Source organism: Pristis pectinata, chromosome 3, assembly GCF_009764475.1.
Source record: "Pristis pectinata isolate sPriPec2 chromosome 3, sPriPec2.1.pri, whole genome shotgun sequence".
NCBI classification, from domain to species: domain Eukaryota; kingdom Metazoa; phylum Chordata; class Chondrichthyes; order Rhinopristiformes; family Pristidae; genus Pristis; species Pristis pectinata.
In genome coordinates, this window is record NC_067407.1 from 61,955,747 (window position 1) to 61,980,424 (window position 24,678).

Below are 24,678 nucleotides of genomic sequence, written 5' to 3' on the forward strand. Positions count from 1 at the left end.
TGCATCCACCCTATTGCACCCTTTTGTGTCTTTTAGATCCACATAAATATTTGTGGAAGGGGCGTACAGCATCCATGAAGATGGCGTTCGGTTAGAACCTTAATAGTGAGCCAACGAAGAGGGCTCATCCACAAAGGAAAATTCTCTTTACTTTCCCAGGCTCTGTCAATTACCCAGAGAGTTAGTGCCACTTGATAGCGCTGTTGATGACACCTTCCATTACTTGCTAATGACTACAAGTAGATTGATTGCATAGATTGATTGATTGATTTGTCTCACTTTTTGGGAACAAGACATACCTGGGCAATTTTCCACATCGATACCAGTGTTACAAATATACAAGCACGGCTAGATCTGGAGCACAAGGATGTTGTCTGCTCCCATAGCCTTTGCTGGAACCAGTGCTCTCAACCATTTCCAGAGAACATATGAAGTGAATCCAATTGGTTGAAGACTGGCTTCTGCGACGGTGGGAATCTCAGGAAGAAGCTGAGGTAGACACATCTGGCTAAACATCGTTCAAAGCCTTTAGCACTCACATGATGCGCCCCACTATCGGTGAGGATGCAGATGTTGTTGGAGCTATTTAACTGTCCACTGCTATTGATTTTAAGCTGCAGAGGAAGCGCTGTGAGGGATGGACAGGACAAACATAACATCTCTGATAGGGTGAGGCCAAGTCAGATGAGTCAATGAGGCAGTCAGAGGGTGATTATGCTTCATTGTCTATGTATTGCTGATAGCAGGGCTGTGGAACATATCCAGGTCAGGCAATACTTATGGAAGGGAAAACAAACATAGACAAGTTACAGCAGAAACAGGCAGATCTGATACATAATGTGGCTTACCTAAAAAGTTGGAGAATTTGATATTGAGTCAAGAAGGGTGCAATGTGTCCAGATAGCAGATGAGTTACTGTTTCTCGAGCTTCTATTGGGCTTCTTGAAACAGTGCAGGAGACCACAGACAAAGACAGAGCGGGAGTGGGATGGAGAATTAAAGCAGCATCTCTCCATTGGTGCAGCCTGACTTGCTGGGCGTGTCCCACAGCACTGCTGTTAGCAACACATAACAAAGTATAATCATCCTCTAACTGCCCTACTAACCCATTTGACCTATTCTCACCCTATCACAGATATTCCCTTTGTCCTATCCACCTCGCACCTGCCCCCCGCCCACCAAGCCATCTTCTCTGCAACTTAAAATAACTTCTGTCTCTCTTTCACAGTTCTGTCAAAGGGTCTTGGAATGAAACATGAACCCTGTTTCTCTTTACACATATGCTGCCTGACGTTCTGGGTGTTTCTGTCATTTTCTGACTTTATTTCAGATTTCCAGCATCTGCATTTTGTTTTTATTTTCATCACTGCTGATGACTGGATGTGGCAGGACTGCTGACCTTTGACCTGATCGGTTGGCTGTGGGATAACAGCCCTCTTCATTGCATGATAACAACAGAATAACCCCCCCCTCCTATGATACCCATCCTCATCACCCTCAATCCCACCCTCCAAATGGGTGAACGATTAAAGGCCCTGTACTTGTATAAGTGAAGGGCTGTAGGGTTTCCAAAGGCACCTGTGGTACATGTGGAACTGCAGGGTGCGTACGCCGATACCTTCCATCTGTACATGTCAGCCAGACTGATGTCGTGGTCAATCTCCCCGTCTTCAAACTCATTGCTGCAACGAGGGAAGAACAAGGGGTGGAGTTTAATTACAGCACAGAGAATAAAATCCAGGGAAAACTGTGGCAAGTTTGTGAACGATTGGATGAGAGATCAGGTTTTATGGAACAATGGAAATATTTAGCAATAGCACAAAGCCATTCAATTCGCCTCTTGAGCTTGTTGCAATATTCAGTGACTGATCTTCCTGACCTATTTACTCCAGTCAGTGCTAGACCTACCTAGACCAGTGCTAGATCAGGTACCATCCCTGGTGGCAGTCACTGCCGAGGTCTGGTAGTCACTGCCCCACCCTAGGTCAGGTGGGCAGTACCTGAAGTCAAGTAGTCACTGCGCTAAGTTAGATAATCACCGCCCTAGGTCAGGTTTCATTCCAGCTCGATCATTCCCTCTTCACAATGCCAAGCATCAAAGTCCAGCAGAGCAGGCTTGAGGAGTAGGCTCTAGGCCTACTCCAGCTCCTAATTCATCTGCAACCCTTTTATGTGGTTGCAGTAACACTTCAAAGGTCAAACTGACTGAGAAAGAAAGGGTTTTCTGGTGAATGGGCTGGGTATTTTGACCTTTTTGTTTGTTAACCTTTCTAACTGCCAAAGGTCCGTGAAACATTGAAAATCACAGGATTGTAACTTGTCTTGGATGGGAACAAGGACAGGAGTGATTCTGCAGCCTGTACATTCTTCCGCCACCAAGGGGAATTTCAACTAACATTGTTTTTTTTCCCCTGTGAATCCCGCACGTCCTTTCCAGGAGATCAACTGGCTGTTTGCTACTTCCCACACAGCCACTGCTACCCCAAATTTCTTCTCTCTCAGAAGTACTGCTTTCTCTAGAGTTAGAATCCTTGGCAATCCTCCAGCGCCTCTCCTATGTCATACGTGATGCTGTTCTGGTCTGGCAGGTTGTCAGACATGCACAGGAGAGGACTCAGACCAAGCCTAACCCTGTCATCATAAACCAATAAGGGTCACTGTGGAGTGGCTATCGAGAGAATGAGACAGTGAGGGAGACTGAGAGTGAGACAGCATGATCACTGGGGGAGTGTGACAGGGAGGAAGAGTGATCTAGGGGGAGTGAGACAGGAGGAAGGGTGATCTATGGGGGAGTGAGGCTGGAAGGAAGAAGTGATCTATGGGGGGGACTGACAATAGCAAGAGTGATTCATGGGGGGGAATGAGATGGGGGGAGAGTGATATACAGGGGAGTGAGACAGAGGAAGACTGATCTATGGGGTGGGGAGAAGAGTCAGATAGGAGGAAGAGTGATCTGTGGGGAATGAGACAGGGGAAGAGAGGTCTATGGGGAGTGAGGCAGGAGCAACAGTGATCTATGGTGAGTGAGACGGGAGGAAGAGTGATCAGTGGAGGGTGAGACTGGAGTGAAGAGTCAAGTGATTCCTGGGAAAGTGAGTGGGTAGAAGAATGACCACCAGATGAGTGAGACAGCAAGGAGTGTCACCAAAGAGACAAAGTTATGCTTTTCTTCAAAGAGACTAGTAATAAACCATGAGCTGCTAGCAATGAGGTCAAACTACACAGAGGGATGAGGGTCAAATCTAATTTCCTCTGTACATATCAGCCTGCGAAATGTGCTCGGATCAAAAGAAACCACATGAAAGAACGGGTTCTTTTAAAGACTGCAGTAACAAGCTGACCTTGCTGGTTGTGTTTTGTTAACTTATTTTACTTCAGATATAGGCTGATAAATGACCTGAAAGATATTTAATGTTCTACTTAAAAGAAGAATAAGGGAGCATTTATCTGAGATTGCTCAAACTGTGAACAATTTCAATGTTAGTTTTGAAAAGCAAGAACTTAATGCAGTTATTTAGATTGCAGAGTTTGGCAAGACTTGCTTTATTCTCCTGAATCGGAGACTGACAACAAAGTAGTTAAAGCTATTATTGAGTACGATCATAAATGAACAGTGGGAGGTGTTCAAAAAGGAATTTAGCTCAACAAAATATACCAGCATATATCAAAAACCAGGAGCTCATTTCACCAACTAAACAGCTGCTGTCAAAGGAGATAAGGGATAACATGAAGGTGAAGGACAGAGTGTGTTAATGTGCGAAGAATAGTGCAGATCAAGGGCACAGAGAGTTATAAAGAACGGAAAAAAAACAAAAATCTGCGTAAGGAATACAAAAATAAATTTACAGGAGACATCACAATCAACACAGTAAACTAGAAATTTGGTTTTTTTGCCAAATTATTGGTAAATCGGGCCATTCTCACATTAAGAAATTGCTATTGTGGTTTTCCCCCAATTTAAAAGCCTTACAGGCATTCATGACTCCCGTCTTCACAGATGGCGGCTCCTATCTGTTCACAGATCACAGTGGTCCATGAATGGCCCTTGACTTTCTAGTCCAACAGTGTTTGAACTTTGAAACATGTAGGCCATAACCTTCTGATCCAATTTCTATTGGTTATTCAGGAACACGAGCCGCACACGTAGATGCCATCACCAGATGCAGGAGAAATGTCAGGGGGAATGACACCCACACAGAGGTGCATCACAACAGAAAGGGGTGTGTGTGTGTGTGTGTGTGTGTGTGTGTGTGTGTGTGTGTGTGTGTGTGTGTGTGTGTGTGTGTGTGTGTGTGTGTGTGTGTGTGTGTGTGTGTGTGTGTGTGTGTGTGTGTGTGTGTGTGTGTGTGTGTGTGTGTGTGTGTGTTTTACACATAAAAACAGGTCCAAATTGATTTGTTATCTAATACAAAAGTAAAAAATAATCAAGGCTATATTGGGCTTTTATAACCCCACACAGTTAGTATCAGGTAATAGAATACTCTGTGTTGAACTTCAGTGGAAGAAGAAAATAAGGCTCCAGGGATTTCAATAGAGGGCTGAAACATTCTGTTGTGCAGTTCAAAAGAGGTCCCTTGGCGACATCCCAAGGAATCAGCACTTTCCTGACTTTTGCCCTACGCATTGCAACGCACAAGTCAGAGGTACTGGATGCCAGGTGTGTCTGAGCTCCCACTCCAGCACCAGACTCGGCACCAAATCTAGCTGGGCTCAGGTGTATGGAACTGAGGAGCTGGATGCACTTCACACCTGGCCGCTCCACTTTCCACAGCCTGGCATATCTAGCATGATCCCAGTCATTTGAATCAGGTTGCCGATGTGGATGAAAAAAGATGAGGTTTTTTATATATTTTGATTTTTAATTATATGTGTTTTTATAAAATGTATTATTTTTGATTTTTAAAATATTTCATTTTTTAATTACATAAATCAATTTCAAGTGCAATTAAATATCACTGTCACCACAAGTTGTCCATAGGCCAACAGCGTGGTCTGTGGGTAGGACATCAGGATCCACCTTCTGAGGCCTAACTGCCCCTCACAAACTGCTCCATTGTATGCTCGAGGCATAGAGACATACAGCACAGAAACACACCCTTCAGCCCATCGAGTCCTCACCGACCATCAACCACCCATTTACACCAATCCTACATTAATCGCACATTTTATTCTCCCCACATTCTCATCAACTCCCCCTTAGATTCTACCACTCACCCACACACGAGGGTCAATTTACAGCGGTCAAAATCTACCAATCCCCCACTTCTTTGGGATGTGGGAGGAAATTGGAGCACCCAGAGAAAACCCAACTGGTCACAGGGAGAGCGTGCAAACTCCATACAGACAGCACCAGAGGTCAGGATCGAACCTGGGTCTCTGGCATTGTGAAGCAGTGGCTCTGCCAGCTGTGCCAGTGTGCCACTTGTTTACCCCTCCCCCTGCAAAACCACTTTTATCGTCTCATGAGGAGGATGAGTCATACAGCAGGAAACAGGCCCTTCGGCCCAACTTGTCCATACCGACTGTATTGCCCAGTGAGCTAATCCCATCTGCCCACATTTTGCACATAGTGCTCTAAACCCCTCCTATCCATGTACTTATCTAGATGGCTTTTAAATGTTGCTAACGTGCCCGCCCCAACCACTATTTCTGGCAGCTCATTCCAAATATGCACCACCCTTTGTGTGAAGAAGCTGCCCCGATGTCCCATTTAAATCTCTCGTCTGATCTTAAACCTATGCCCTCTTGTTCTTAGCAACCCCTCCCTGGAAAAAGACTATGTGCATTCACCGTCTATGGCCCTCATGATCTTATATACCTTTATCAGGTCACTCAATCTCCTACATTCCAGGGAATAAAGTCCCAGTCTATGTAATCTCTCCTTGTAACTCAGGCCCCAAGAGCAGGCAACATCCTGGCAAATCTTTTCTGCACTTTTTCTAGTTTAATAACATCTTTCCTATAATAGGGTGACCAAAACTGTAAACAACACTCAAGTGCAGCCTCACCAACATCTTATATAATTGCAACATAACTTCCCTACTCCTATTCTCAATGCCTGACTGATGAAGGCCAGTGTGCCAAACGCCTTCTTCACCACCCTGTCTACCTGTGACACCACTTTCAGCTGTTCCCACTGTTCCATAACACTCCCCAAGGCCCGACCATTCACTGCACAAGTCCTACCCTCGTTTACTCTCCCAAAATGTAATACCTCACGTATATCTGGATTGAAAGCCATTTGCCAATCCTCAGCCCACATACCAAGCTGATCAAGATCCCCCTGTAATTTTTCATAACCTTCTACACTATTGATAACACCACCTATTTTAGTATCATCCACAAACTTACTATCCATGCCTTGTACATTCAGATTCAAATCGTTTATATAAATTACAAACAACAGAGATCCCAGAATCAACCACCAAACACAGGCCTCCAGTCTGAGAAACAACTCTCGACCATCACCCTCTGCTTCCTACCACTGAGCCAATTACGAATCCAATGCACTACCTCCCCCAGATCCCATGCGATCTAACCTTCCAGACTAGCCTGCCATGAGGGACCTTGTCAAAGACCTTGCTCAAGTCCATATAGACAACATCCACTGCCCTACCCTCATCTACCCTCCTGGTTACCTCCTTGAAGAACTCCGAGAGTTGTCAGACACAACTTCCCGCGTATAAAGCTGTGCTGACTTCCTGAATCAGACCCTGTCTCTCCAAATGTTGGTAGATCTTGTCCCTCAGAATCCCCTCCAGCAACTTACCCACCACTGATGTCAGACTCATGGGCCTATAGTTTCCTGGCTTGTTTTTGCTCCCCTTTTTAAGCAATGGTACCACATTAATGACTCTGCAGTCCTCCGGAACCTCACCTGTGGCCAGAGATGAAGCAATAATCTCTGCAAGGGCCTCTGCAATTTCTTCTCTAGCTTCCCACAAGGTCCGAGAATGCACCAGGTCAGGCCCTGGGGATTTATCCACCTTAATGCACTTTATGGCCTCCAATACCTCCTCCTTGCTAATTCACATGTGGTCCAAGAAAACAACATTCATTTCCCCCATTTCCTTAACTTCCATCATTTTCTCCACAGTAAACACTGAAGAGAAATATTTATTAAAAATCTCACCCATTTCCTTTGGTTCCACACACAGACGGCCATGCCGATCTTTAAGGGGCCCTATTCTCTCCCTAGCTACCTTTTTACTCTTAATATACCTATAGAATCTCTTGGGACTTGGCTTCACCTTGCCTGCCAGATCCTTCTCATGTCCTCATTTTGCCCTCCTAACTTCTCTCTTAAGCTCATTCCTACACTACTTGGAGTCATCAAGAGATTCACTAGTTCCCATTTGCTTATGTGCAATGTATGCCTCCCTCTTTTTCTTAACCAGAGCCTCAATATCTTTCGTCAACCAGGGTTCCCTGAACCTGACAGCCCCGCCCTTCACCCTAACAGGAACATGCTGGCCATGAACTCTTCACATCACACTTTTAAAGACCTCCCACTTGGCAGACACTCCTTTCCCTGCAAACAATCTCGCTCAATCAACCACTGCAAGATCCTGCCTAATGGCTCCAAAATTTGCTCTACTCCAGTTCAGTACCTTAACCTGTGAATCAACCGTATCCTTCTCCATAACTTTTTTATAACTAATAGAATTATAGTCACTGGACCCAAAGTGCTCGCCGACAGACATTTCTGCCACTTGCCCTACCTCATTCCCCAGGAGGAGGTCCAATGTTGCACCCTCTCTAGCAAGTCCTTCTACGTATTGATCAAGGAAGCTTTCTTGGACACATTTCACGAAATTCCACTCCATCCAAGCCTTTCACACTACGGTTGGCCCAGTCAATATTAGGGAAGTTAAAATCTCCCGATAATACTACCCTATTATGTTTACAACTAGCTGCAATCTCTCTACACATCTGCTCCCCCAATTCCCACTGACTACTGAGGGGCCCTTAATACAATCCCATCAGAGTGAGCATCCCCTTTCTATTTCTAAGTTCTACCCATATAGCCTCACTAGATGACCCCCCAAGAATATCCTCTGTAAGGACTGTTGTAATATCCTCTTTCATCAAGAAGGCAACTCCCCCCCCTTTCTTAACTGTGTCATGCCTGTAGCATCAATATCCTGGAACATTGAGCTGCCAGTCCTGCCCTCCCCTCAACCACTTCCAATCCTCTCCCCTCTGCTACTCCCCAAACCATCCAACCGCTGTTCTTTATCAAGTCCCCAGAATTCAGGTTGTTGACCACAGAAATGAGGCTTCCAGTGAATTGGACCAAAGGGGCCACGAAGGTTAGTGCAGCTCTGATGATCGTGGGATAATGGGAGGCTGGAGGGGAAGCAAAGGCCCAGAGTCCGGCTCAACGAGTCAAGAACTGAAAACCCACAAAAATTGACATAAGGAAAAAATTGAATAACAAATTCCTAAATGGTTTCTACCTCAAGATTTCTACCCTGCATTAGTGCTCATCTGCCAAAGTACACTCAATTTACAAATTGGCTCGTTAAGAGTGGAAAATTACTTATAAATAAAGTGAGAGAGAAATCAATGAGTTATCGAGCTTGTTATTTAATACCTGCTGTAACCTACAATTTAAATATGTGTTATGAGGGAAATAATTAGAACCTATAATGAACAACAATGTTCTTGAGAAATTATGAGAAGTTTGAGTTGATTAAGGTGAGCTAGAATGGATTTGTATCTGCTAGATCACATAAAAGAAATCTAAATTAATGTGTTGTGGAAGAAATTAAAGTTGTAGAAAGAAACTTTAATTTGAGGTTCATGCTATCCCACAAAGATCTGTGCTGGGGCCTCAACTATATGCTTTACTCAAGATAACACAATAGGGCTATATATCCAACTTCTCTTCAACCATTCAGCTCTTGAACCAACCTATTTATGTTTTTCTTGCGAATGTTGTGTACTTGCTGCTGTGTGCCTGTGATGCTGCTGCAAATATGTTTTTCATTGCACCTGTGCATACGTGTACTTGTGCATATGACAATAAACTCCACTTTGAATTCTGCAGCAATGCACGATGGCGCAAGAGTCAGTGCTGCTGCCTTGCAGCTCAAGGGACCTGGGTTCGATCCTGCCCTGGGGTGCTGTCTGCATGCACTTCTCCCGATGCATGGGATCCTGCCCCGTGCTCCAGCCAAAGATGTGCTGATGTTAATTGGCCACTGTAAATTATCCCTTTATTCAGGTAAGTGACAAAAAAAATCAAAGTGGAATTGATGGGCATGTAAGAGGGAAAGTTGCAGGGAACGGGGAGTGGAACTGATGGGTTTGCTCAGCCAGGAGCTGGCATGGACCCAATGGGCTAAATGGCCTCCTTATGTGGTGTAATAAGTAAGTACATAATGAAAAATTGGTAGCACAGTTTTAAATGGAAGCATAAAATTATGCAAGTATATTAATAAACTGACTGGACAAGGTGCCACATGATTCACAGCACTGTTAAGTGTGCAGTTATCCATTATCAAACTAAAGGCAAATATGAACATCTTTTGATATGATAATACATTAGGAATACTGGAACTCCAAAGAGATATTGTGGTTCATGTTTGCCAATCACTTAAATGTAGTAGTTAGATCCAAAATCTAATTAAACAGCTAATGAAATATTAGTTTTTATAATTATACGATGAGATGGACTCCTGACCTCACAATCTACCTTGTTTGACCTTGCACCTTATTGTCTACCTGCAATGCACTTCCCTGTAGCTGTGACACTTTACTCTGTATTCTGTTATTGTTTTTACCCTGTACTACCTCAATGCACTCTGTATACCTCAATGCACTGTGTAATGAATTGATCTGTACGAATGGTGTGCAAGACAAGTTTTTCACTGTACCTCGGTACAAGTGACAATAATAAACCAATAGCAATATCAATTTGGAGGCTAGAATAGAAAGGGGAGGACATTTGTTATAGCCATGCAAAACTCTGACTCCACCTGGAGTCTGCACAGTTCTGGGCAGAGCTCAGAAGGCGTATACTGGTTTAGAATGAGTGTGGTGCAGGTTTATCAGATAGGACCTGATTCAAAGGATTAGATTAAAAAAAAGATTAAATTGTCTTGCATTCCCTGAAATAAGGAAGATCAAGGGGTGACATTGTTGATTTTTTTTTAATTTTGAAAAGGAATTGCTGAGAATGTCTCAAGAAAAACTGATGTTTATTGGCCTGAAACATTAACTCTCATTTTTCTCTAACGATGCTGCCTGGCCTGCTGTTTTTCTATTTTATTTTAAATAGAGGCTTCCAGAATTTTCTATTTCTCTTATTAATGAAGAAAGGGACTTAAAAGGTAAGAGTTGACCTCTTAAAACAATTCATCTTCCCCCAAAAGGCCTCCATTGTACAAAGAGCTTTTCCTCAAACCACTCAAGATGAATAGACAAAGTCTTATACATGGGTTTAATTTGAAACTGTGCTCACTTGGTTACCAATGCAATATTTGATTGAAGCTCAAGTGCATCCTTTGCAAGGTCGTTTCAGACCAGCAGGAGCATGAGCATACACTGTTTCTTGATCCTGCACAGCCAGTTACCCAAAATTAAAAATATTTAAGAGTTGACGCACAACCTGGGCCATCAACTGAATACTTTACTGAGGGAGCACTGTTGAGATGCTCTCTGTCAGGTGAAGTATTAATCAACATCCTCCCAGTGGAAGGAAATCCACAACACTAATATCAAGAGAGTTTTCCCCAGCCAACAATCAACCAACAGAACTTAAACAGTTTACTTCATGGTTATCACATTGCTATGTATGGGAAGTTACTGTGCCAAGATCAGTTACTGTGTTTGACTTATTTCAGTGGTGGCCACACTCACTTCACTGGCTGTAAAGCACAAGGAACGATTCTGGGATTGTGAAAAGCATGATATATAAATGCAAGTTTCCCCAGCCCCATGAAGCTGCTCAGCTCTGCCCTGGGAAATCAACTTGTTCATCAATCTTCACCAGTTGTATTTCACAAACTTTGCTCTTGCTGACCCAGTGGGATGGAAATTGAAATGTTACATCTGTGTCCAATCTTCTTCTCGCAGTTTTCAATCCTGCCACTTATCAAATATTCATCACATTGAGATGTTTTGCAGTGGAAAAATTCCAATCTCCAGTTACACTAACTTCACTTGTCTTTCCAAATTTGAGCTCATGTCATCTTTGCTTAGTGATTAAGTACCTTGCTCCTATCACAATATCATGCCCTGTAGCATCTTACATACAACATCCATCTTAATGTAAAGCTTAACAGAGGAAGAATAAAGAATCTCTGTGGGACAATAAAGGACAGCACAAAGATAGTCTGAACTCCTTAACCCCGAATCACCATCTGAGGCCCCAGTCTCCCACCACACCTGCCTTCACCACCTCTGAAAGCCCAACCATCAGAGCTCACTCTCCACCAATGCCTTGACGTGGCACTGGTACCAGGTGTTGTGTTTTCCTTTATGGTCTCCCTAGGAAAATTTGTACCAGCCTTTCAGTAGTGCCAATAGGTCATTCATCCTGTTACATCCATGCTGGCTCTCAGAGCAATCACATTCCTCCACTAATCTTCCCTGTAACCGATTCTCCCGATACTCCCATTAACTCATTCCCACCCGACTCCATTATCCACCTAAACTAGGAGCAATTTGCAGTGGCCAATTAACCTATCACTCCAGCATGTCTTTGAAAGGTGGGAGGAAAGCGGAGCACCCAGGGGAAACAACGCAATCACAGGGATAACGTGCAAAGTCCACACAGACAGCACCCAAGGTCAGGATTGAACCCGGTCTCTGGTGCTGTGAGGCAGCGGCTCTACTACCTGCACCACTGTGCCGCGCTGCTACGCATCTCCTTTGAAGACCATGAGCTTGGTGTTGGGTTTGGGTCTTGATATTCAAACACTCTGAGGCGGTTGCCTCAACGCAACCACGGGGAAAATGTATAAACTCCACACACACAACACTGGAGGTCGAGACTGAACCTGTGTTGCTGGAGTTGTGAGACAGCAGCTCTACCAGTTCAACGACTTGCTGCCCAAGGATCAAAGATTAATGTTTGCATTGGCAGATCCACGAACAAAACAATCAATGGTGCTCCACAAAATGACCACATTAAACCTATTAGAGCACAAAACAATTTCTCAGCTATGGAATTTTATTCTCATTTGCATACATTACTTTTATTGAAGCATTGGAAATGAAGAATTTGAAGATGTTTGATTGGGAAGGGTGAGGCGATTGGAGGTGACAGCTCACAGGATGAAACCCTGGAAGAGTTTTACCAGATGCTGCCTGGATTAGAGGGCATGTGCTACAAGGAGAGGTTAGACAAACTTGGGTTGTTTTGTCTGGAGCAGTGGAGGCTGAAGGAAGACCTGATACAAATGTATAAAATTATGAGAGGCATAGATAAAGCAGGCAGCCTGTATCTTTTACCCAGGATTGAAGTGTCTAATACTAGAGGGCATGCATTTAAGGGTGAGAGGGGGAAGTTCAAAGGAGATGTGCGATGCAATTTTTTTTATATGCAGGCAGTGGTGGGTGCCAGGAATGGGCTGCCAGAGGTGGTGGTGGAGGCAGATATGAAGGCGGCATTTAAGAGGCTCTTAGACAGGCACGTGCATATGCAGAGAATAGAGGGATATGGACCATGAGCAGGCAGAAGGGATTAGTGTAATTAGGCATCATTAGCTTCATGTCATGGGCCAAAGGGCTTGTTCCTGTGCTATACTACTCTATGCACTGGACCACAGGTAGAAACCCTTCAACCACATGGCACTGAGATATGGTAAGTGATCCATCCACACTATGTAGCTTAATGAATCAGGTCAGGCAATCCACATGCCTCAGAAATTTCAATGACATTACAAGTAGTCCAAAAGCAAAGTACTGCAGATGCTGGAAATTTGCAATAAAACCAAAAATGCTTGAAATACTCAGAAGGTCAGGCAGCATCTCTGAGAAGAGAAACACATTTGCCACTTCAAGCTGATGATTCTTCATGAAAAGTTGAAAAAGTTAATGATAAAACAAGTTTTAAGATATAGAGAAGGGTAGGAGATAACACAAGAGACAAGGCCAAAGAGATTTAAGGGGTTATAGTGCAGGGTAAAAGTGGGTGATAAAGGCATCAGTGAATGTTAGGGTCAGTCTCGAAGAGATATGAATGGCAGAAGAATCATTGTTGGAAGTAATAGAAAAATGATTTCTGAATGCTGTAAATATTAAAGGCAAAAGCCGATGCTGTGAAATTGTCAAACTCAAATGTGCAAGGTTGGAAGATGTGATGGTGTCCTTCAAGTTTATATTGAGCCTCATTAAAACAATATGGGAGGCCACAGGTGGGCGGGGTGGGGGGTGGCAGAGTGGAAGTGCAGGGTGAAGAATGAATGTGAGAAGTAATTGGAAGCTCAGGGACACCCTTGCAGACTGAATGGAGGTTACACATTCAGCATTAGATTTCTCCAATGTAGAGGAGACCACACAGAGAGCACTGAATGCAGTATGCCAAATTGGAAGTAGTGCAAAAACCACTGCTTCATTTGGAAAATGTGTTTGGTACCCTGGTAAAAGGGCAGGTGCTGTATCTCCTGCCATTGAACAGCAAGGTGCCATGAGAAGGGGAGTGGACTTAGAGTCATACAGCAAGAAAACGGGCCCTTCAGTCCATCTGGTCCATGCCAACCAAGATGCCCATCTAAGCTAGTCCCATTTGCCTGCATTTGGCCAGTATCCCTTGAAACCTTTCCAAGTACCTTTTAGATGTCGTTAATGTACCTGCCCCAACCACTTCCTCTGGCAGCTCGTTCCATATACAGACCATCGTCTGTGTGAAAACATTGTCCCTCAGGTTCCTATTAAATCTCGCCCCTCTCACCTTAAACTTCTGCCCTCTAGTTCTTGATTCCCCAACCCTGCGAGAAAGACTGTGTGCATTCACCCTCTCTTTGCCCCTCACGATTTGTATACACCTCTGTAAGATCATCCCTCATTCTCCTACGATCCAATAAATAAAGTCCTAGCCTGATCAGACTCTCTCTATAACTCAGTCCCTCAAGTCCTGGCAACATCCTTGTAAATCTTTTATTCATTCTTTCCAGCTTAATGGCATCTTTCCTATAGAAGGGTGAACACAATACTGAACACAATATTCCAAATGTGGCCTCAACAATGTCTCATACAACTTAGTTGAAATGGAAAAGTGAACCAGATAATTTTGGAGGGAACTGTCACTTTGAAATTGAGAAAAGGGAGGAGAAGAAATAACCATTACGACAGAGGCAATGGAACCCTTCAAATTGCTCCAGGTTCCAGCATCTGCAGTTTCTTGTATCTCCAGAAGAAATATCAATGCAGGCATCATGTTGGAGGTGTCAGAAATGACTGAGTGTTGAATGAGAAGGCTGGTGGGGTGGAAGGTGAGAACAGGGACCCTTTTCTGCTTCTGGATGGGAGGAGGAGGGGCAAGGACGGAAAGTGCAGGAAAAGAAACAAACATGGTTGAGTGTCCTGTCAACGATGGTGGCTAAGGAAAGCGTAGACACATTGGGAGCACCATGTGGCAGAAGGAGTCACCAGCGTGGATGTGAGAGAGATGGAGAAATGAGGAGAATGGAAATGAACCCTTTCAGGAAGCCGAGTGGGAAGAAGCTTAGTCACGATAGGTGAGAGGGAAGAAGGGGTGCTGTGGACAACATTACCATCCACATCAGTGTATTCCCTTTATCCACACCCACAGAAGGCTTATTTATTAAAATTTGTTTTATCTCTGAAGTTTAGATTTCTTTCCAGGATGCTGAATGACCTGACATTACACATATGGTTGACTAGGAGTAGTCATGTGATTTGGGCAAAACTGATTCAGATTACTATATTACAAGATGACGGGGGAAAGTATGACTGAATCAGTTACACAATAATGTCAAAGTTACGTCCATTGTTCCTTCAAGGAGAGTGTTTGATATATGCGATCATCTCTCACTCAGCTAGTAATTTCTCCCTTGCTGGGTTGTACTGAATATTGCTGATGTTTTTGTGACACTTAAGCTGAGTGCTTACAAGTAGAACGTCTTCCCCATTTCAGACACTCAGTGTCACCACGTCAGCAACAGGCTCATGTTCCAAAAAACATCCCAACAATCCACAGTCATACCTTATTTGCCCCCAACTCCAACATGCGGCCTACATCCAACCAAAACTGGGCTGTGAGTACTCCCAACTCTCTTCAAGTAGGACTCCTTCAGCCACGAGAATGGGTGAGAACCACAGGGCAGAGAGTGGGGGTAGTGACAACATGACAATCAAACAGTTATCAAGGTTGAAACAACGCAATGCTGTCCCATTGCCTCCATCATAACTGATATTGCTCCATGTGCATTCTGATGCAGGTCAGAAGCAGAAATTACTATACTTATATTGTGTGAGGAATTCCTGTTAATCAGCACAAATGCTGCCCAGACAGAACTCACACACCAAAAACTGGTTCACATTAATTGTATAGGTATAAAATGCTACACATTCACTGTAGGAAGATTTGCAGTTTCACAGTTACAAGTGACGGGCAAATCTCACAGAACACACAAGAAACCTTTCCAAAACAAAGGTGCCACATTTTATCTCTAGTTATGTTCATGCCACCCTAGCAAGAATTATGCCCTCCTCATTTATTCTACTGATGAGGAAGGCAAAAATATTTCTCAGTTATTACTATTTGGTCCACTGAAGAGAAGGTCAAAGTTATGTCTCCATTATTATTATTATTGTTAAGGCAGGACAAAAAAATGCCAGTCCATACCCATACTTCCATCATCTGCAGCCTGTGTCCCTATTTTTCTGCTGTTTATCAATTGACCAACCATTCTCCACAAACATGTCCTTGGAGTGAGGCAGAATGAGGATTGCAATTCATTTCAGTATCTAATGGTTACTTCTACAGCTGTTCAGCTGTTACATAAGAGTTAGTGGATTGCCTGACTGAAGAAAGAAATCAAAGGTGAATCTTACCTTTCAGTGTCTGGTGACTGCACAGGTTCTGCCCTGTGGTTATTCACTAAGTTCAAGAGGTGAAATGAGGTGGAATTGGAGAGTGGGTAAAGTGAATCAGTTAATAAGCTGTAGCTAAATCTCTCCTCGGCTCCAGTGTTGATGCTGGGCTCAAGTGTGCGCTCCTGCTTTGGTTCCTCAAGTTGCTGGCTGCCAGGTCCCGTTCTGGAGTGGCTAGTGAAGTTCTCAGTCCTGAGTCTCACTGACAGGTTGGCCTGAATCTCCGTACACAGGATGGGCAGAGCAGCATTCAGAGAGCTGTTCCTACACATCGCTCGCAGACTGCTCTGCTGGGAAGTGCTCCTAAAGTTACTGTGGAAATGGGGGTGGTGCAACGTACTCGTCGTATTCCAGGGCGTCGGGCTTAGACTGATCATGTTGGACTGCAGGGCTGAGGAAGAAACATGGGGTTAGATTTTTTGTTCCTGATATGATTGGTTGTGTGAATTCCTGTACTCTTATACGATTCAAACCGATATAACAAAAAGGTAGGAGTCTGCATAAACCATTCAGCCTCCAAACCTGGTCCCACCATTCTTTTACAGTGTAGCCAATCTTAACTGATATGCTTGCTTTTGTAAATCTTAATGATGAAAAACAATGTGTCCAATTGCAGTACCTGAAACAGGCCACACGTGCATGAGGTTCTGCCACTCTGAAACAAGTGTTTTAAGGGGGTGGAAGATAAAGGGTTCTTACTCTAATTTTTCCATCTCTGTTAAAAGACACTCATCCCGCGCTTCCACAAGGAGGTAGAGGATACAATGGACATACAACCCATCACTTCATGTCACCGTGCATGGGTGCATCCAGACACTGTGCACTTGGAGGGAGAAACCAATATAGGAATGGAACTTTGCGCATGTTCAGCAGAGCGTAAGAACACTGTAACTGCTTACAATGATTCTGTTATAATACAACAGGAGTTTGGTCAAATCAAAACATTTCAATCCTTCATTTGAGTAAACATTCGTACTGTGCAACCTGGCTGCAACATTAAATGCACCGGTACGATCCAATCCACTGAGTCGCATGTATCAGCAGTGCTTGGTGAAACCAAACAGCACACCAACTCAAACCATGTCACCCACCTGCACTTCTTCAAACTGTACAATCTACCCACTTCAAAAGGAAAGTCACACCTCTCAATTTCACCATCAGCTAACTCACACTAACCACCCTCCTTTAACACACCATCAGTTTTTCACCTGCCCAAGCCCAACCCTGCTCCTGTTCTCACTCTGTCCTGCTATGCGCCCGGCACCCCTCTGATTTGTGCCAGCAATTGAACCATTTTCTATCAAAATGTGCCACTATGATTATAATTTTTTTTATTTAAATGCAATCAAAGTATCATTTAAATGATGGAAGACCGAGAAATGTTGATGCATGAGGGGCAGCTAGCAGAACCTCACAGTACCTGACCTCGGGCACCATCGGTGTGGAGTTTGCACGTTCCCCCTGTGACCCCCGTGGTTTTTTCTCCCGGGTGCTTTGGTTTCCTCTCGCATTGGGAGGTTAATTGGCCATTATAAATTGCCTCTGGAGTGTAGGTGAGTGGTGGAATCTGGAAGGAGTTGGATTAACATAGGACTGGTGTAAGTGGGTGCTTGATGGGTGCGTGGGCTCAGTCGACGAAGGGCTTGTTTCTGCCCCATATGACTCAATGAGATTTAGTGTCACTGTAAACAAACATGCAGGTAGGGCAAACACTTTCAAAGCCAAATGGTATGTTGGCCTTCACTGCAAAAATGTCTCTCTACAATTACACAGGGCCGCACCTGCAGTACAGTTTTAATCTCCTTACCAAAAAAAGGATTTACTTGCTGCACAACAAAGGTTTTCCGTACTGATTCCTTAATGGTGGGACTGTCGTATGAAGAGAGACTGGGCCTGTTTTCATTAGAGAGGAGATCTCATTGAAATATATAAAATTCTGATAGGATTGGATGTGGAGAGGATATTTCCCCTAACCGGTGGAGGAGGGGGGGGAACATCAGCAACCAGGGCTCATGGTTTTAGGATACAGGGAATTTACGACTGAGATGAGGAGAAATTCCTTCACTCAGAAGTTGGTAATCCTATGGAAGTCTCTACCACAGAAGGCCAAGTCACCCAATATATTTAGTCAGCGTTATATCGCACTGAAACAGGCCCTTTGGCCCATCATGTCCATGCTGGTCATCAAGTACCAATCTATACAGCACTTAGCCCATTGCCTTCTATGTCTTGCTGTTTCAAGTTCTCATCTAGATGTTTCTTTGACAGAAAAGGAGTCCGAGTCTGAGAAACCCACAGGGCTACTGACGAAAAGCGCAGGTGTGGGATCAGGCAGGAGTCCCCTTTCTGGAAGCCAGCACAGGCATAATGGACCATCTGTGATTCTGTGAACTTTGGCACTTTCCGTAACCTGGCCATGCATCGCACTACTGTCTGAGGGAGCTAGCAGAGTGCCATGTTTTCCTACAATATACTGATGACAACATTTCAGAAATGCTCCAATAGCTCTGACTGTGCTCTGCAATTTGCCAGGGTTGTGAATGGCACCTCATAATTGTAGATATTTCCATTTTTTTTTGTTCCTGGTGAAGAGGGGAAGACTGTGGAGATGAGTTAAAGGAGTTGGGATGTACATATGATAACGGGTCTAAAGCTATTGTAAGGACAGGAAGGAGGGCAGGATGTGGTGTGTTAGGTCAATGGACCCAAGTATAGGTGGCACGTGATTCAATGGACAAATACCAAGGGTTAAGGTGCAATGGGAATATAGAGGAGCAAAAGAGAGTGGACGGGACAGTCAAAACAGTAATACATGTGGGAAGATTGGAACAGAGAAGAGGCCACAGTAATGGCAGGAGGTGATAGTAACTCTTAGAAGATAATCAGTAAGTGACTGGATGTGAAGGTGGGGAATGGTGGGCAGATGTAAATGTAAGATAATAGAATTCTCATCCCTGACACCAATCTTTTCTGGGTAAGTGTATCAAGTTACTGGAGCAGAAACAGGTGATGGACCTGAGGCAAGATTAGCCACAAGCTGACTGAAATGTGGGTCAGATTCAAAATCTTAACCCTCCACTCCTCTTCCTAATGTTCAGAGCTGTACAATTGAACATTGGGTTCAGAATCCTGAAGCCAATAGATTAATTCTGGGAATCCCTGGTCTCCAGAAAAAGCTGGGAAGAACACATCCTTAGATCACAAAGACAACAAATATTATGAAGATCCAAATACCCTTTTATGCACGCTTCTATGATTTGAATTGAGAAACTGAAGTTTGAATCTTCCCAGTGAACTGCTCCAATGTTCAGTTCACATGGAATTCACTTTACACAAAATTCACTTTCTAGTTTTTAAACTGAGTGCTGAGATGTCAGGTACTCTGAGTCATCATTTGATTCAGAGTGATGTTACTGTGCTCCAATACCAGGTTGGAGCTGAAGATATTGTGACGTTCTCAGTGTGATCTCACTGAAGCTGCTGTAAGCCGCATCATTAGGAAGCAATGTCTCACCGTTAGGGCCTGAGTGGAGCTTCACTCGATGCCAGTTGTTGTCACCGTCTTCATACTTGGACTCAGGGACACTGAAGTAGAAGGGACTCTGAACAGGTGGCGCAGACTTCAACACAGGTGGCCGCGGGATCGTGTACTCGTACGTTACGTGTGGCATCTTCCCATTCAGGTTGTAATACTGGTTTAGAAGAAAGAGAGAAAAAGAATTGTAACCAGACAGCCATAGAGCCACCTTGGAATAACTTTACACTTGCTAAGAGAATACTAAGCAGATGAACGGAAATCCAGTGACGTTTGGCATCAGGAAGACTAAATAGGGTTGGAGAGTGGAGAAGGAAAATTGAGAGACTATTATAGTTGATTGTTGGCATGAACTTTATAAGTCCGTGGGCAGTAGGAGGAAGAGCAGTTTTGCGATATTCAGGCCACTCATCTACAATGAGTGAGATGAGGAGGTTGTGAAAACACATCTTCAGGCACAGGGAAGAAACAAAAGAGGAAAACTCAGTATGGCAGGACCTTCATGCTATTGGGAAAGCAGCAAAAAAGATTATCATAGGGATTTACTAGGAGATACAGGTGAAAGACAGATGAACTATCAGGAAAATTATCTCTTGAGAAGCAGGCAAAGGTACAAAGCTTGAGAACACGTAGCAACAGGCTCAAGGATGGCTTCTATCTCGCTGTTAAAAGACTTTTGAATGGACCTCTTATACTATAAAGGTAAATTCTTGATCTCTCAACCTACCTCGTCATGGCCCTTGCACTTTATTTGCCTACCTGCACTTTCTCTGTAACTGTAGCATTATATTCTGCATTCTTGCTATCCTTTTGTACTACCCCAATGTACTTACATATGGAATGATCTGTCTAGATGGTACGCAAACAAAAGCTTTTCACTGTATCTCAGTACATGTGACAACAATAAACCAATTACCAAAGGTATTAAAGGACCCATCCCTTAACAATAGAAACATTAACCCATCTCCGTCCTTGCTGCCTGACAAATTTTTCATTATTTTATTTGCTTATAACACCCTTAGGGCTGTTTGGAGAAATGTATCTTGCGTACAAAATTTATTTCTATATGTAAGCTGTGACCTAATGTTAGCACTCTCCCCTCCATGGCTGAGATCGCGGATTCACATCCCATCCGATGGAGCTGAGCACAGTATCCAATCTAAACTGCAATCGGGAGGGACTTCCAAATGTGATGTTAACACAGATCATCCTTAAAGATCCTTTGTTATCTTTTCCATCTGTAAATCTATCTGCAAAATATCAACCTTACAGGTTGTGCCAGCTACAACTCATTGAGAAAAGTGTCAGACTTTAAGAATATACTGGGGTGGTTACGGAACATTGAAAATTCTTTTCAATGTCCTCCTAACCTACCTCACTAAAACGTATCTGATCATTGCCACATTGCTGTTTACAGAATCTGGCTGTACAGAATCTGGCTGCTAACATTTCCTACATTATAACAGTGACTATGCTTCAAAAATGACTATTTCAGAGACTGCAAGGACACTTTGGGACGTCCTGCACGTTAGTCCCTTCTTGAATTCAACAGTCAGGAGTCAGTCCTGTTGGGAAGATGCCTGCAAATTTGTGAGAGGTCATAGGACTGGGAGTTTAGGGAAATGGAACTACCATATGACTGTCTTCAGGATGCCCAACTAAGGTTATGGTGAAGCCATAGTTTGGGAAATGCAGAGCAAGCAGCTCTCTGCTCTGAGCCGGGTGGCAGGTAACTCAACAGTGCTTGCAGCAGATGATAACAAAAAAATAAAAACGGAGGTGAGCTAAAGCAACCCGCATCATCTATAATGATTGGAAACAGATCAGAAAGAGTTAATGAAATTGGTTGAGGGGCCCCATCTGTAAACTGCTCTCTAGACGTTAGTGGGTGGCACTCTGTCCTTCCATCCCTTGGAGTACTACTTTGGTGTGGATGAGATGAAAGCACTTCTGTGAGCGATGCAAGAAGTGAGTTGGGGCAGCCTGAACTATCAATAGTTTGGAATAAAGTGGGAAAAGAATGGAAATGAGAAGTGGGATGAAGAAATGACAGTCTAGCACAGCAGGGGAGTGCAGCTCTGGGAGTAGGACCAAGACATATGTTTTGAGCAGACCAAAACAAGTCTAGCAGCAATACATACCTTACCTGACCTTTTTCCATTTTTAAAGCAGTAGCATTATTTGCTTTAATAAGTACTAAATGAATCATTTTAACATAAACTGAAATGACAAAATGTGCAGCTCTTCAATTCCACAGTTATTTCCATAGGTTCTGACAGAAATACTCATGAATAAAGTGGCAGCAAAGGAGTCTGTTTGGCCCAATGTGACTGTGCTGGCTCACTAAAGGAACTATCTGTATTTTTGCAGTCACAATCTCTCTCTCTCTCTCTCTCCCCCATGCCTGCAAATTTTTCCTTATCATATAGGTATCATGTTCCCTTTTAAGTGTTATTATTAAATCTGTTTCTTCCATCATTTTAGGCAATTCATTCTAGGTCACATCACGCTGTGTAAAACAATTCCTCCTAATCTCTTCAATGGTTAAATTCCTGATTATCTCAACTCTCTGTTCTCTGGTTTACCACCATGCCAAAAAAAAGCCTTTGTAATATTACTTCTCTTTAACTTCCCTGAATCTCTTCTGCTCTAAGGAGAAAAATTCCAGCAACTCCACTTTCTCAGATCAGTGAACTCCCTCATCTATATGTCAATAAATCTTCCCTGCTGCTTCTCCAGTCGCAGTGTCCTCCGAAACTGCAGCATTCAGAATTAGATCCAATACTCGAGCCAAGGACTAAACTATGTCTTATAACTGACTTTGTTTTTCCACAACGTGCCATCTATTTATAAAGCCAATCATGCTTCTTGGCATTTTGGACCATGACAGTTAGGTAGGAAGTCGTCAACACAAAGTGTAAATAAGCACAACAAGCCCTTTCAACATCTCAGCAAATCTATGTTAAAAAGTATCATATTTTGCTAATGCATTACCTATTGAACACTGACTAATTTTACCTGATGCGAAAGGAGTTCGCTCAACAGGTTATCAAGAAAATTGATTTTTAAAAAAATTCACAAAAACCAAGGACAGGGACCAATAAATCAAGTCCAGGAATGAAAGACATGTCATAATCAGAAATTTACAGACGCAAAATCCTCAATATATACCTTAAATTTTATTGCCAAAACAGATGTTGCTCCCCTCCTGTCAAATGAACTGCTCCTCAGGGCTGCTGACCTATAACATCATAAGATGAAGAGATTGTTGTCAGAAGCACAATCCAAGAGTTAATGCTGGATTCACATTGCATGTTAGCTCTTCAGTAGCAAAGGCAACATTCAAAACTTTCCAAAAGCTGCATTTGAAATATGGAAGTCGGTTTTAGGGGGCAAGGACCTACATTAGGAACTACTTCCTGACCAGATTTTATCTGTCCATGTTTTTAAACAGATCTCCAAAGATTTCTCTGGCTCAATCTCCAAGTGCCACCTGCCTCAAGCCTACATCAGAGGTAGCTGTTCCAACCTTAGTGGAGGTGAAGTCCTGCACCAAGGAACTCATCCCATTTCATTCCAGCTTCATAGATTGGCCTACTGTTGTTTCTGACCAGGGCTGTTTATGGGGCTGAGGCTTCACTTAGTTAGCAAGTGAATGGCAGCTTCACACACTTCCTTTATATTCAACGACTGAGATTCAGGCCTCGCTGGTAAGGTCTGTACCTTGTCATTTTTCAAGAAAATGCTGTTGGTGTGCTACCTTCTTGAACCAATGGAGTCCATGCAATGAAGGAGCACCCACAGAACTGCTAAAATTATGTGCTCCAAGATTCTGGCAGACAGATAAGAAGGGTGTATGGATGACCAATTGTGTTTTTTTTTAAAAAAACAGCAGGCTGACATCAGCTGCCCGCATCTCAGGAGAGGTCAGGACAATGAATCCAAATCAGGATTTCTTAATACAGTGAGAGAGAGCAGCCATGTCATGGAAAGCCTGCACTGAAAGCATTTCACCATCCTGTACTTGGTCCTCTTTGACCTGTTTAATAACTCAGTGGCCCTCTCAGCTACCACCTCGGTTTCAGCCGTGCTCCTCTCAAATGGTCTCTTCAGTCTTTGACGCCATGGATCAGCAACCCAGTGCAGCAGTTCATTTGACAGGATGGGGGAGGGGGAGAAAGCAACATGAATTTGGCAGCAACATTTATAATGTGAAAATTCAGCAGTCTGAGCTTATTGAATGTTTGGAACTCATTGATTGGAAAATAGTTCTGAAGAACGGTGATAGCTTGGGGAATCATTTGGCACCAGGTGAAACCTAGTGCCGACATTCCTTCACAGAGTTTGCAAAGGTAATGCAAAGTTTTGAATGTTCCATTTTGCCCAGAATCCACTGTTAATAATGGACAGGTCTGTGCCTTGTCACCTTTGCACTTCATCATGCAGTCAAGTGCACAGAATCCTAATTCACTTATCACGTACCTGAATGGAGAAAACATAGCTGTTATGGAAAGAAAGCGTGAAAGAACCAGGATTTCAATATTCCATTAAGATCCCAGAGCATCCAACAGCATTTTGGAATCTAACAATTACTTCAAGTGCATTCACTGTTTTAACACAGACAAGCAGAGCAGCAATTTAAGCACAGCGAGGTCTCATAAATGACAATGAAGCTAACCTCAGGTTAACTTGGTTACCTAATAAACGTTGGTCAGGAGACTAGAGGACATCTTGCTCTTCTCTGATACTCTCACATCGTTTCTCATAATCCAAACAGATAAATAGGTTTTTGGTTTAATGCTCATCTACAAGATGGTCCTCTCCAAAGACTCACGACTCCCTCAGTGTCTGTAAAGTGTGTCTGATCAAAGCAGGGAGCAGGAGTTGAACGTGCAACTTCCTGGTTTAGAGATGGGAATGTTACCAAGCTGTCATTCTGCACAGTGAAACAGCCAATGGCTCAAGACGGAATTGCAGGATGACCCCAGAGTCTTTGAGAATTGCAGCCTAATCTCGAGGGAGCTGACTGTAAAGCCAGTAAGAAAACTACTTCTTTAACTTTTACTTAAACAATC

General features: G+C 43.4%; 1 protein-coding gene across 3 annotated transcripts in view; it reads right to left on the minus strand.

Annotated features, from left to right (window-relative positions):
* Positions 1–24,678, minus strand: part of si:ch211-267e7.3 (ADAMTS-like protein 2) — a 107,089-nt gene that overhangs the window by 19,569 nt on the left and 62,842 nt on the right. For all 3 annotated transcript variants that reach the window (XM_052012251.1, XM_052012252.1, XM_052012253.1), the window contains 3 exons: positions 19,583–19,760; positions 16,030–16,459; positions 1,579–1,682 (listed from right to left, as the gene is read on the minus strand). In XM_052012251.1, the coding sequence (XP_051868211.1) occupies positions 1,579–1,682; positions 16,030–16,459; positions 19,583–19,760 (712 nt within the window). The remainder of the gene's footprint in view (positions 1–1,578; positions 1,683–16,029; positions 16,460–19,582; positions 19,761–24,678) is intronic.